We start from the raw sequence: 15574 nt of genomic DNA, 5'->3' as shown, positions 1-15574 counted from the left end.
TATACTGTTCATTGAATCATTCCTCCTACAGGGTGAATGCATTGCTTGAAGAGCTACGTAACGTTTTAAAAGAAATGTGTATCACTGCACATTAAATTCTTTATCTCATAGATACAATGTGCGTAGAAAACCTTTTTGTACTGCAGCAGGTTTTTCATGTTTTGGACTGGATTCAAAATGCAAACCAGACCTATTGGCTGTGCCATTGCTTGTTTATTTGATACCAGTTACTCATTATAGAAAGTTTCCTGAAGGCAAGCTGCACTATGAGATCTGACATGAATGAGACCGCTGCCTTGCCACGCTTAACCCTAGCACCCTCAAAATCACCAATGATAAGCATGCATAAAATAATTCATCCATTACCTCCCAGTGAAAAGTGTAATTCACTCATATCGATGAGCTCAGGTAATAATGTTTAAACTCAAGAGTCTCTTGTTTCCAACATTCTTCTATATCCTGCTGCTCTAGAGCTTCCGTGCTACCCATTCACAGATTGCTGTATGCATTATGTGGTTCTTGATACAGAGCTACAGCTTTAGCCATGTATTCTATCACAGGATGTGCAAGACTGAAGAGGTTGTACTAGTGGTGCACGTCTACCTTGTTAGCTTATGATTACCCTTTGTGTAACTCTGAAGGTCATTAAGACCAAGAGAGAGCCACCAGCACGTGACATTAAAAAGCTATAAAAAAAATCTACATATATTAAATAGGAGTGTAATTTAAATAAGATGACCATGCTGGACTGGTTGGATAAATAACATTTGCTTTTTATGCTAGTTTGGTTTGTAACTTTTATGTTGACTTGGTAATTTTTATTGTGTGCTGTCTAAAACTGTGTTAATGTTTTCTTTTGTCTTCAGTATCAGAGATCAAAATTGCTTAATGGGCCCGGAGATGTAGAAATGGGAGGCAGCGCAAGTTCTGGACCGAGAAAGTGGCAACATTTTATCTCTCCAATATTTCTTCAAGCCTTTACTTTAACGTTTTTAGCAGAGTGGGGAGATCGTTCACAGCTTACAACAATTGTTTTGGCTGCTCGAGAGGTGAGTAGAAGTTTACACGGTATTCTTTTTCATAGTTGATGTGATCTGATGGCTAGGTGGCAGTCCTTGCAACCCAGAGACCCGTGTTCTGTTACAAACTATTACACTTAAATGAACATTGTATGATTCTGGCTCAACAATTTCATCTCCTTCTGCCCTAAATTGGAAGTATGTATAATGTATTTTAATGTGTGTGTGATGTATAGTTTTGATGTGTCCAATTTACATTCACTCCCTACTTAACATCCACATCTCATAAACCCACTTTAAGCTGGATCCTGCAGGCAACTGTCCGGTGCAAAGCACCTACTGTTTATAATTCTTCTGCTACAATAACAGATGTTAAAAATGACATCCTGTTCCTTGCGGCGAGATCCAGGTTTTATCAAAAACTGTACATAATATAAGAATGCAGCACTTAGAGTAATTAAGAGTAAAGTGTTACTGCGATAATCACGAATAATTTGTGATTTGATGAAAGGGCTGAAAATACAGATGTTTGTTCATTCGACTAAGGGCTTTAAGAGTTCAGCGGTCCGACTGCCGTAGGCTCGTGTCCAAACCCGCCAGCAGCCCACGGCACTGGCAGTCCAAAGACCACCGTATTACGAGTCGACCACGAGGCCGGTGGTATGGAGGCAGGGATCTTACAGCTGTTCAAATATATTGATGCCTGTGTGTGCATTTCGACTGCATGTGTGTCAGATGCACTCATATTCATGATATATGTGGCACATTACCATATACCCATTACCCGGATTCGGCCCATAAATGGGCAGTTCTGTCAATGGGTATATGGCACCAAAAGGTCTCTCTTGAAGATCGCTGCACACAGGGTTGTAATCCTCAGGGTCAAGAGCCTGCTGTGAAGGGGGGATCTGGAGAAATGGACCCACGTTGGAATCTGCCTGGGGGAAGAAGACAGAGGTGTGTACACATCGCAGATCCTTCATCACCTTGAAGCAGACGGCCAGACCGCCGTGGTCTGCTTGTGGAACAGGCAACTCGAAATGCGCACGGTGGTGCAGCTCCCCTGTAATGCCCTATGGCGGCTGCCTCGCCCCGATCGTGAACCCAGCGGTCTGCTGGCTGTCTCTGCAGTCCAGCGTCGTTTTTTGCAAATCCGATCTGTCCAACTCTTAATACATTGGTCGGACTACTGAGCTAACCATGCTCGGGCCACCACTGCCGATACGGCGGTCCATGGGACCAATAAACACAGCCTACTATATAAAATATCTCCTTTTGTCATTTAGTGAAGTAAAGTAATTGTTTTTGAGGCTCTGTTGAAAAGTCGGTCCTCAAAGCCTGAAAACTGTGTTTTTTATGGCTCTGAGGTGCTAGTTTGAATGAATCCTTGGTGTTCATTTTTGGCTCAAGAGGGTAAGACCACTAGACCATGTTGTTGAAGACCATTTAGGACATTAAAATTGTGTTCTGAATAAACTTTCAAATTTTGAAAGCACTATATAGATCATTGTAACTGTTCCGCTGCAGGTTCTTTTCAGTGTACACCATTTCAGACAAGAGTTGTGTATTTTGGAGTTATTCAACATCAATGAAGTTTGAATTTTGACAGGTTACAGTAGTTCGATAAGCATCTTGTGACTGATGACTGGGCAGATAGCAGTGAGACATTCTCCAATGCTTGACCCTGCCAATGAAATTGAAGAAAATGTTCGTGCAGTGGGAAAAATCTGCACAGGCGTATATGCCTCTTTGAGGTTTGTCTGCACTATGTGATTGCCCTTTCGTAATAGATATCCAAGTAGGAACACCTAGCTATCTGACACCTTTCTGTTTAAACTCCTCTGTGTATGGGCAGTAGTGCTTTCTTTTATTTGGTAGAAAAAGGATGGGCCTTGGCCTGCTATCCTGAATGGACGTTCTGTAGGACTCTATTTCAAAGCGATATGTTGTCTACAAGACCCAAGTGTCCCATGAATATCCAACAGTTGTGGAGAAACGGACTTGGCCTCCACCTTACCCTTCAGTGGAAGGAAGGGAATGGCGCACCTGACATGGGCAATGCCTCTGCTGGAACCTCTTTGCAATTTGCCTTTCAATCCTCTACTCTAGAATGTGAAGGTGTTAAATCTCTTCTGTTCCTGCCACTGGTATCGGACGAACAGAAAAGGAAGCTGTCTGAGAACCGCATCTGGACTAGCTTTCCCTGCATTGCTCAGCTCCGTCAAAACCATATTGGAGAATACTTTCTGTAGGGAAGATTAAACCCATCAATTACTGTAAAGTTGCTGACTTGTTTTTGCAGTTTCTTGATGAAAGGCACGTTGAAGATGCCACTAGGCCTGCTACGGTTGTGGCCAGCCCTTCCCCATTTATGGTAGAGTTTATTAGCGGCACACTGATGTGATTGCGAGCTGTAATACCAACTCATGGTGGCTGGGAAAACTTGCATTCTCCTTATCTGAATCATGTGGTACTGACATGCATGTAACGCACATTTGTGGGTTGTAGGAGCTGGAGTTGTGATGAACACATCGCTAATCTAGTCACAACATGTTGATTCCACTTAGTGCCCTTTAGACTTATTATGATGCACTTTATAGTATGGAAGTGTTTGTGTGACAGATTAAAAAGTTGTTTTTTAAGGCTGTTTTGTTTTTGAGGTGGTCAGTCAGGATAGCTGTAGCTGTAACAAGGAGAGCCTTATGTGGTTCTTTTTTGTGTGCTGCTGATAAAGGAAAGTATAAACCCGAATTGCTTTGGTAAGGGAATCCATTGCTTCAGTGATACAGACTCATGTACGTGGCATATTGCCATCGATAATTGATCAAGACAGTTTGGATTCTTAACCTGGATGCATCGCTTCCCCTAATATAAAACACCTGTTTGACATGTTGAAACAGACACCCCGGGACAGCCCATAACCCTGTAGTGCTTGTAGCAGACTTGGAAAATACATGTTTATTTGGAAACGTATCGTTAGAGTACTTACGAAAATGTAATTCGGTAATGCATCCTAGATGTAGGCCCTGATGTTCTGTGCCAAGCCAACTGCGAGGATACTCAACTGTAACTTTATATTGGACTTTTCCGTGTAGAAAGAAGAAAGTGACGGGGCTTTTCATTTTCCACCTTAATTTTTAGTTTTCGCTGGCATTAGCAGCGCAAAGTGCTGCTCTCGCCATGCGAGGGCTTTTCGTTATCAATTCAACATGTGCCCGCGTATGGAGGGACAAAGATGGCGTCGGGCTGTCCACATGCGCGTGCATTTTTTGTCCCTCCGTAAGCGTGCACATGTTGAATCGATTACGGCCGCGCTTGTTTCTTTTGCCGAAGAGGACTGAACCAGACATTATGAGGCCCTTCATTTACAAGACAAGCAGCGCTAAGCCACAAAGTGGCATACCCTCCCATTAAAGTATGACTGTAAATAGAGAGAAGAAAACATATTTTGCTGGCGGTCTTGGCTGTAGATTGATGAGATTTTTGATGTTTGTTTACAAAAATCCTTTCGATCATTTCCTTGATAGCCCTATATAGTTTAAACAAACAGGAGGGATGTTCAATAAAATAATAAAATCCACGTTTTTAACAAGAGTACTATGTTCGTCCAATACCTTTTTTATTGGAATATGACATAAGCAATTCAGTTGTCAAATCCACTTCTGACAGTCATTCACACTGGTACTTTCGCCGGCTGTCACCATCGGTCCTCAAGAGAATTGGACTTAATAATGGCCTTCAACGAGGATCTTAAAACCAAGCCTCGAGTTGAAATAAATCACTTTGGAAACCCGAGGAAGGCTCTCCAGACCTCTCTATCAAGAGTGGGGGAGGCGCTGTATGACATAGTGGCCTTGATGGCGTTCCCAGAAGGCTCTTGCGTCCTCCCTGAAACGTCCCTTCGGCTACAGTGAGTGGATTTCAACAACTGTTTCACCCCCTTGTGAGCAAGCTGTCTCTACTTCATCTGACAGGAGATGGGCAAGTCAACACGCCTGTCTCAGATTTCTGCACGAAGTGTGGGAACTCGCACAATAAGAAGGAATGGAAAAAGCTTTGCTAGACAGTGGCGTATTAAAACATGACGAGCCCACCCTGCAGAATGGTGCCTGGGCCTCCTGAGACTCCCATATATTGCATATATTCATAGCCTTGTCTAGAAAGGGACCATTCTGAACGGAGGGACCCTGCTTGTGTTAGGTCTCGGTCACAAACCAAACACTCAATTACATTTCAAATACAATAGGATCTTTGCTCTAAATTGACATGAATGCAGTGTTGAGACAGTTTTGCGTCACCAGATCTGCCAACCCACACAGTGGCACTGTGTGTCACTGGATTTCGGCTCCATTCACACGGTCACCTATGGAGGAGCCAATACCACATGGTGGCAGGAAAGACAAGATGGAAATCATTGCACAAAGTTATTTTGCAGCCTAACTTTGTAGGCTGTAAAAACACACAAGCAGGGGCGTCTCCTCTATTGGAGCGGAGGAGCGTCTCCTCCATTGGAGCGGAGAAGCGTCTCCCCACTTAAAAGCCCCCTAAAGCCTGAGAGATTAAAAATAAAATGGTAATTTGTGACCTTTTTATTTTTTGTGCCACGTCCACAACAGAGCGTCAGGAATGGGGCAGGGCTGCTGCTGAGTGCATGTCACTCAGCAGGGAGGAGGGTAGGCTGGCTGTGCACTGCTTAAAGTGCGCATGTTTTGACCAGCCACACATGCACACTTTAAACGGGTCTAACCCAGCCGTCTACCCAGCTGTCTTAAGACAGTTGGGTTAGAGCAAGCCAAAGCCTCTAGAGCGCTGTGGAGCGCCGAGTGAGGCCGCTCCCACCAATCCTAGCGCTGCTCTCACGCTGCATGAGAGCAGCGCCTGGATTGGCCAAGGGATTTGGTGCATCTAGTTCCAGTGAAAGAGGAGGTCCGGACCGGAGGATGAGGTGTTCTGTAAGTAAGTGTTTCTTTAACATATTCTTTGCATGCATTCCCCTCACCCACCCCATAGATGCCAGCTGCCACTGCACCCCAGGACATCGGTGATAGACTCAGCGACCCTTTGATTTTGTTTGGGAAGTGGTGGTGGGGGGAATTGTTGAGGGCAGTGTGCCTTTTAGGGAGCTGTCAACACAAGACCCTGCACCCTCCTCTACCCTGGACCCTCCTCAAACTGTGAAATATATTAATAAGATGGCAGATCTGCGTCACGTACTATGAAACCCCTAGTAATCTATACAAAGTCGACATGAGATTGCGAGACATTGCAAATATAGTGATTAATTTTCTCATTTGTGTTCAGGCTGACATGAGCACCCTTCATACAGGTGAACATTCATTAGATGTAATTTTCCACTCACCTGGTTCAATCAGGATACGTAATACTCTAATAGGCTGCTTTAAACTTCCAGGCTACAAAATTAACAGCAAGAGACTGATGACTACGTCTAACTCCAACTGCATATGTATTGGTCCAAATCATTTGGAAGAAACGCTGGAGAAGCGTGTTACAAAGACCCTTGATCCAGCCTGTCTAAATGCCACTGAGATTAGCTAAACAAGCATTTGAAATGCATTAGATCTCGCATTTACGTGAGTTTAAGCTATTGGCATTGTAAATGACAATGCCCTTTATTTATGTTTTAAAAACAAAAATAAAAGGCATTGTTATTTGCAATGTCAATAGCTCAAACTCGCATAAATGCAAGACCTATTGCATTGCAAATGCTTGTTCTTCTGGTAATCGTGATGCCGGCTCAGGACAGGCTAGGAATATCTCCTTAAGCGGATCTGGAACACTCCATTTCTCTAAATACAGATTAACTGTGTATTCGCGGTCAGTGAAACTCAGGCTGCAACAAAGTCACACACTTTAAATTATGCCCTGAAGTAGAAACAACAAGCATCTTGTTACGTGAGTGTCCATATGTGTCCAGAGTGTTGGTTAACCTAAGGGCAAACTACTTTGCATGAAGGTAGACTTTGCACATCATCTTAATTAGTATGGTGTGTTTGCCTATAATTGTAGTCCTACCAAGTCTGCTCTAATATTTTTCCAGGTTACTGGTCATAATGCCTAATAGGTTATTGAAGGAGCAGGGTGCTATATTGCTTTCACTAATCTGGCACATTGACAAACATAGGGTAGCACTCAGTATGCTTCAGTGTCTTACTTCTGAGGGTCGGTTTGTGGAACCTGATTATGGTTTACTATTTGGAGTCACATTTGCAGTGGACCACCCTGTGATTTGCAGATGAGTCTCATCGATGGGAAATGTGTAACTGCTGCTCTATCTTTGGATGAAGTGCTGTGCATTCTCTTACCTCTGGTGGCGCGGAGGACCCTGCCACAACTGCTGAAAATGGTGAGGCACTCCTCAGTTCGAAGTGGACATCCTTAGAGGCCAGTATTGAGTCTGAAGGGGATTCGGATGGAGGATGGGTCACCTATGTGGTTCTAAAAATGAAGGAATCCGCTTTTACAAATAGCGGGATAGGTGGTCGCAGAATGTAGAGTAGGTGTTGACTGAGGCAGATCAAGACGCTTATATTGGAAATTTTTGCGTAGAAGATCCTACACTACCAAACAGATGCATCCCACTGTAATGGACAATTGTCCCAGGTTTGGTGGCCCAAGAGCAGACTTCTGTGTTCTGACATGGTTTTGATCACATCTTGATGTTTGAAGGCAGATTTCATGTATGCTAGAAAATATCCTGAATAGGTCCGAGTTTTTGAAACCTGAAGCCTCTTTTTGGCGTGATAGCTCAACCAAAGATAAACACGTATTGTAGTACATTGTTATCCTGCCACTGATGTTAGTAAACAGTTGAATACCACTATCGTGGAAATAGATCTGAGGCTGTAATTTCAGGCAGTGGGGATGGTAGCTCTGAATAATGTGAAGGTGTGGCGCGGTTGGGAGGAGAAAGTATCTTTTAAGAATGTGCCAAATATGATTAGCCACCCTAAACTGATTCTCCAATGGGCAAGAATCACTCTTCTGTACCCCTACCCGAGAAGTAATGGATTGGTGAATGGGCATGTTAAGTGTTGGACTGCTCTTACTTTGATACGAATAGGCACCTCTTGGTTCCTCACACTCCCAGCTTTGTATATGATGTCCTGGAATTTTATTTTTGTGTGATCATCACTTTCTTATGATAGAGCACATTCTCTCTGTCGAAATGGGTATTGATACACCAGGTTAAGAAGTCTTGCCCATATGTTTAAATTGTTCAATTAGTGGTAGCGCAGGATATATGGCATACTTGCTGTTGCCAGCATCGGCTATTGCGCATGGGGCGGCTCGGAAAAGTCACGTTTGACACTGCAGTTAATGACATTGTTTTGTCATACTGCAAGGATATGTTGCTTAATGTATTAATAAAAAACTAACAAAAGTGATTGGGGGGGGGGGGGTAGCAGGCTTTAGGTATGAAGGAGACCTGTTCCTAAGAAATAAGGCCATTATTTTTCTGTTAACTAGGTGCACAAAGGAGGAGGCCACAGCTATTCTTAATCAGTGTAAAATGGCAGTCTGTTTGTTTATAACTAAAGGCTTCGGCAAAAGTGCCAGTGGGACAGCACTGAAATGATAGAGATGACCTAAGACTATTAATGCTATATAATACATTCTTTTTCAGATTTAAGATGTTTTTTTGATGATTCAGACATTTTAGAGTGGGATGTGAAGGTCTTGTAGAGTGCCAACTATCTATCATTTTTAATTTCCTTCTTCAACCTCTTCTCACTCTCCACTTCTGCCATGGAACCAACAAAACAAATCATCTCTTCTCCGTACCAGTAACTCATCTAAAGAACAAGAGGAGATTGTGAAAATTCAGACAACAATTCTTGAAACAATAATAAGAATTTGCGCCTTTATGAAAACCTTAGCACCTATGTAGGAATAATCATGGCAAGGCATAGCAAAAGTAATGACATTGAACATGTGTACTTTTAACACTTTGCTATACTCCCAATCCTTTAAGTTCTCAATGAATTCTCCACACATTCTTCCAAGCAAAAGCATATTCAAGCTTTTGATCACATGTAGAGATGAGGTACAGGACTGTTCAGGCAAAGGGTAGTTGAAATGTTTCCTTCAAGTCCAGCAAGGACTATTGAATTATCCAGTAGACCTGAATATTTCCAGAGTCAGACAAATTTGGTGTTCAGGTCTGTAGCAAGCGTCATCAGCTGTGCATCAGAGTTACTCGTACGTATGTAAGAATAGAGGGAACAGGGATATGGAATATCTACTTGGCCATAGGGCAGGTTGATTCATAAATCCACTTGTCCTGTAACAAAATCCACTGGTCTCTTTTGTGCCATGTAATGCGGTGACAAATTATGGCAGCAATCTTATTATATCAGCGCTCTGAAATAGCCTCTCTGATTATGCCAGGACTCCTTCCAAGATAGTGTTTGAATACTAGCAATTCCCTTATGTTGCCACATTTCCAGAGATCTACCTACTGGGGCTAAAGGTAGTGGTAAGCAACAGTTCCAGGGTTGGAACTCCCTTTCGAGTCTGTGTAAACCTACTAACTTGCATGTTTTAAGGGTTTTTACCAACTCTTCTGTAATCTTTATCCTTGCTGAGAAAGGTTGGATATTTACTCCCGACAGTGACAGACCTAAAACTTCTTCCAGGGTTGAGAAAAAAGTGGTTGCAGGGAAGGTGAACTTGTATGCACTCAGATTTTTGCATGAGCAAATCTACACCTGCATATTTGTTCATGCTAAAGCGCAGCTCACAAATATTTTCTAGGAGTACTATTTCTTGGCCTACTTCTGTAAAGTTTTGTGAATTCTTGAAAGCTGTATATCTGCACTTAATGCAAAGACATGGGTGCACTTTTGAGACTTTATTTAATAATTGGGCCCCTAGTTAGGTCTGGCGTGAACCATGAGTTTTTGTGTTTATTAAAATTCTGTCTCTTTGTCTATCGGCTAGCTTCATTGTGAGTGACTGCATTCTGTTATTTCACAAGGAGAATGTCAACCCACAGTTGTTTTGTTCAGTGCCAGGGACTACTTTGGCAATGTTTTGTTTTTTGAGAGCAAAACAATTTTTGCTTTTGCCCAAGTTTGTTATAATGGTGAGGGCCTGAAGCACCCACACCAATAAGGTTTTACAAAAACCATGCCAAAACAAGTCTCACATTGACAACACCAAAAGACTGACTGACCAACAATTTCTGACCTGCTGGTTTTACCAATGCTTGTTTATTTTTATGTTTCCCATAATCTTATTAAAACTGGTTACTCTGATTTTCCATTATGAATATTTTTGGAAAATACTAGCATACATCAACAAATTTTACTAAATGGTGCTGCAAAGAAATGGCACCTAAAATTTTACAGTAGTTTAGCAAAATGTTTTTGATTTTTTTTGTGAACATTTTATTTTGAAAGCAAAGAATCATCAATCTTGTTTTCAAGCTTCTGCAAATATTTGCATCTAATCAGAGAGCATTCTGGGACATAGCCTCACATTGCTAAACATTGAAAACTTGTGTACACAGTTTTATAGTGGAACCACTGTCAGTGGTGCAGTCTGAGCTTACAACATTTACTTAGATCGTTCACCCTAATAGTAAACGCTTTGCTTTAATGAACCATAAATGCAAGTTTGAAGAGCATGAACACAAATATTCCCTGATCCCTAATGTGGTACTGTAAACTGCCAATCAAAGGGTTTGTGCTGTAGGGGATTGGGCCTACTTGTCCCAAGGACAAAATACACATGAAAACCTGTTGCCATTGACCCCAAACAATATGTCCCGGGCATCGGGCTATAGGAATTCCACATCCCTGTGGGAAGATAGTCCGTCATGCCCATGTGAACCAACAGTCACTTGCATAAGCTGCTAATAAAGTATGTACTCTGAATATTTATTGCAGTTGCTCAAAAATTCTCTGGTAGGTTAGCCTTTTGTGTATAAATGTCAATATACCATTGAATAGAAGAGATTTTGGGCCTGAGCCACAAACTGCACTTTTGTAACAACTTAAACTTTGTAGCAAATCCAGGACTACCCATGGCCAACTATGGTACTGCAGCCTCCATTATTTTCTATAGGAGGGCATTCCAGTACCAGTGGTTGGTCACATGTAGTGCTGGACTTAGTACTGGGTGTTTACAAAATAAATAAAAAATCTGAGTAGTGACTTCAACTTAAAGTTTATGAATATCGAAAAGTGGTAAAGTTACTCAAAAGTGTAAAATAACATATGTGAATTAGGCTTCATGTGTCTGATACAAAGTCTCCACAGTCTGCATGATGGCAAACTTCGAGTTGGGCTTTTTGCTCACTGCATCGTCCCCACCAAACCCAGTTCTAGGAAGACTAGTTAGCAAATGTATGCTTTGGGTGAAGAAGAACCATGTAGAGTTTTAAAAATAACATGCAATGTTTTTGAGAATTCAGCTAAAGTTTGTTGGGAAGACCTAGGCAGCCTTTAACCGTGACCGGATGCATGTCACGGCCTATGTATTGCCATAATCCGATGCCATTCAAAAGGCCTTTATGTACAGAACATGTGCTTCATTCCTGCACATAATTATTGCTGAATATTGTTTTCTTCAGTTGATGAACAGTCCTTGTCCAATCATGCATTTGTCACATATATAATGGGGCTGTATAAAACTGTTACATGAAAGCTACCAGACCTCTGCATGGCGGATTTACAACTTATCCTACAAGAAATATGGAAACAACCACAATTGACAGGCAGTTTACTTTGGGACTGCAAGAGAAAAACATGGAGAACAATAACACACCTTTCTGAAACACTACTTTGGGGACACTAATAGCTGAGCAGAGCAATAAGAATGAATGGCACTTCTTAGGAATTTGTTTGATTCATGACTGTCCATAAATGACCCACTTCCCCATCTCACACTTCTTGCTGTTCTGAAACAAAAACATTTGAATCTATCCAAAATACAGTGCTGAATAACAAAAAAATACCTACCTGGAACTACAGTTCTCCAGTGTTCATGTGTTGCTGTCAAGTGAGATTAAGATGTCGACTTCCTGTGCATTTGTCATCTAAGTCTCTTCACATGATTAGTTTAAGGCCTTCTTACGGCACCCATTAGCTGAGTGAATGGGCTACTAAATGTGAACCCTGCCCAGCCGTGTGTGTGTGTGTGTGTGTGTGTGTATAATATATACATATACACACATACAAAAAACTAAATGTATTGATGTATGGATATGTAAGTTTTTTTTTGGAAAGTCAGTGTTTATGTAAATCTTGTGTCCACTTTATAAACAATAAAAATATTAAAACAAGAATGAGGTGGCTTGCTGCCGACGGGAATGGCCGCTCAGTAACGAGGCTCTGCAGCGTCACTCCCGCAATATCCTGAATATTCGTGCCCCGAGGCCTCGACCCGTGCTGTGAGGTGTCCCTGGTGGTTCCGAGGCTCCCGCCGACCCGACAGCGAAATTTGGGGCCGATCGGAGGTGGAGCCGAGACGAGGTTCCTTTCCCCGGGTGCCGGACGGGAGCCGGGCTGGGAGAGACGCTCCCTGACAGACACAAAGCCTACGCGAGGCCGCAGCCTGGTGTCTCCGGGAGGTGGCGCATTGAGGCTCGGCGCCTCCATCACTGCGGTAGCTTGGTCCGCAGGGTCCTGTGGCCGCCCCTGTGCCCAGGGATTCCAGCTGCTGCAAAGGGCGGTCTGCGGTGGAATTGAGGAGACGCCGCGGTGGAGCTCCGGGCCCAGCGTTTCGGCCGATACACTGCCTGAGGGGGACGTGCCCCGCCTGGGGAGTCGACAAAGTGAGGCTGTGGCGGCGATCGACCGCTCCTGGAGGTAGGGTCGGGGAGCTTGGTGCCTTGGTTGCTACAGTGGTGGGACCCGGTGCGAGCAGACTGGCGCCCCGCCAGATCACCATCTATAAACTTTGGCGGCAGCGGCGAGGGCCCAGCGGGGAGAAGAGGGACCGGACTGCTGCCCTGGCGTGGCCTGGCCGATACGTTGTGGAGGTACTCCCCGGCGGTTGGATGTCCTGCTGAGGCCTGAATGACGAAGGTTCTGGCGCGATTGGCGCGCGTGCCCCGAGCGGCGGGGGCGATCCTCCGCCCCGGTAGTCCGATCCGGGTTGGTGGACAATACCCGGTGGGAGTGGGGGCATCCGGGGGGTCCCAACGACTACACAGCACTGCTTGAACGTCACGTGGGGACCGGCTGGGGGGCCCTCAATTCCCCGCTCCTGCGGTGTGGTGGCCCTCGGACGCCGGTGGTACATGGCCCGCGGGACTGGAGTGACGACTTTCTAGACGGTTGGGAACTGAGGCTGGTCGACGGACGGCGATGCCTGGCTTCCCCGGGTTGGCACTGGCAGCTGGAACGCAACGCTACTGGAGAGGCGACTCGAGTGTGCAGAGGACGGAGGCCTGCCATATCCGTGTTCCATTGCTGGGTATCTGGGCCGAGTGGGGTGTCCCGGCGGCTGGGGTGTAGCCAGCGAAAGCAGACAGGCCGGGTGGAATTCTCCACCGCAGGCGGCGGGGAATAGCGGCTGCGCCCTATAGCTGGGGTGCGTCCCCTGAATTGTGACCATGCCATCCGGGCGGAGCAGCAAAACAGCGGCACAGACTAAACTGGAGAAATTCGCATGGCAACACCAGCAGGGCGGTGATCGGGTCGGGACACCGGCCTCAGACGGCAAGGTAGAACCGACGAATAAAGACCTCCTGGATGCTAGCACTGCGGTCAAGGCGTCCCTTGAAACTCGGATCGATACCGTGGCTAGAGATGTGGGTCTGATTCGTGAGGATGTGAGAAAGATTGCCGACCGCGTGGGGGCAGTGGAAAGTGTCACCAAAGAACTGTCAAGCGACACTGGCCTTCTCAAACGTGAGGTCGCTGACCTGCGTGCCTCCCATGAGGTACTTGCCCAGCAGTTGGATGACTATAAAGGCAGGATGCATCGGAATAATGTTCGAATTATTGGTGTCCCGGAGCGGGCGGAGGGACAGGCACTAGACCTCTTTGTCGAGGACTTGGTCCTCAAACACCTGCAGCCTCGAGGGCTCTCAAAGTGTTTTTCGATTGAAAGAGCCCATCGGGTGCCGGGTGGTCGCCCTCGACCGGGGGCCCCTCCTCGACCACTTCTTGCCCGAGTGTTTAATTTCCGTGACCGAGACATTATTCTTCAAACGGCGAGGGCGGCTCCGCCGGTCACGGTTGAGAACAGCAAAATCACGTTCTTTCCTGATTTTACCCTAAGAGTTCAGAAACAAAGACATAGCTTCCTGGAGGTAAAAAAGGCTCTTTGTGAACAGGAAGTCAAGTATGCAATGATGTTCCCTGCCAAGCTGCGGGTTGAGGCCGATGGCAAGTCATGGTTCTTTACTCTCCCGGAGGATGCTTGGGACTGGCTAGAGGGCTGGCGCACTGTGGACAAACGGAAGAAAAGGGGGCCATCGGCGGCAGATATGGCCGACGATTGGCGCCAGCAAAGGCGTTCTCCTTCACGCTCAGACTCTGATGCCCCAGGCCCTGCTGGGGAACCCTAACTCTGGACGTTGGTAAGATGGTATAGGGGTTTGTATGGCCACGTCGGAACGCCCCGGAATGTGTCAGAGGCGGACTAATATTTTCACGACGATAGAATAACTAGTATGTGGGGGCCCTGAGATGTGGGGAGTGTTCACCCCGCGGTACGTTGTCACCATGGGTCCCCCGTTGCAGACATTGGGGGGACGATAGCCTGGCTTCCACAATCGTACAGTGGCTTTCCTCAAATGTGTATGTATTCGTCAGAACTGTTTTCTGTATAGACATGGGTGCGATTACTGCCGCTATGATGGGGCTGGTTTGGAGGGGCTCTGGCGATCCAAGCAGTGCTAAGAATTTTATTTCCTAGTGGAGATGTGGTCGGGGGGGAGGGGACGAATCCTATGCGATGTCAGTTGATATGATGGGAGTGGGGCGGCGCACGTTTCCTCGAATTGTTCATGGGGGGGCGACAGGCGCTCTGCATGTTGGGGGAGGCGGGCGGTTCTAGTCCCGTTATGCAGGGAGGCAGGGTGGGAGATGTCTTTTCAGGGGTATCGCTTTGTTTGATTGGGTTTGTTTTGGGGGTTGTTTTCTATTGTTTTCGTGCAGCAGTACTAAATGGCATTCTTTATCACTACGTGGCACGGAGTATTCACCTACAGGCTCCTGGTCTCCTCTCCTTCGTCTTCATGAAGGGCGGGGTGGCGGCTGGTGCTGTATTTAGGGTGGTGGCTAATGGACCTCTCTGCAATGGTCACTCCGACCATTCACGCGGGTTGCTGTTGGGATCTTATGGCTATTACTCAGGGACTTAGCCTAATGACCTGGAAATTAAATGGGCTGGGCGACAAAATCAAACTGGGTATAGTGCAACAATATATTCATCGGCACCGATTAGACGTGGTGTTGTTCCAAGAAACACACCTCATAGGTAACTCCTGTCAGGCCCTGGACCGAAAGGGGTATCGTATGGTAGCGCATTCTGGCTTTACCTCGGGATCCAGAGGGGTGGGGATCCTCCTACGTAAG

The 15574-nt window shown here is 45.4% G+C and overlaps 1 protein-coding gene across 1 annotated transcript in view; it reads left to right on the top strand.

The window, feature by feature from the left end:
• TMEM165 (transmembrane protein 165) overlaps positions 1 to 15574 on the top strand; it is a 279341-nt gene that overhangs the window by 245756 nt on the left and 18011 nt on the right. Inside the window, exon 4 of the mRNA XM_085642083.1 lies at positions 867 to 1049. Coding sequence (XP_085498209.1) covers positions 867 to 1049 — 183 coding nt within the window. The remainder of the gene's footprint in view (positions 1 to 866; positions 1050 to 15574) is intronic.

This window comes from Triturus cristatus, chromosome 2_2 (assembly GCF_964204655.1).
Source record: "Triturus cristatus chromosome 2_2, aTriCri1.1, whole genome shotgun sequence".
NCBI lineage: Eukaryota > Metazoa > Chordata > Amphibia > Caudata > Salamandridae > Triturus > Triturus cristatus.
This window is presented reverse-complemented; position numbering and strand designations above follow the sequence as displayed.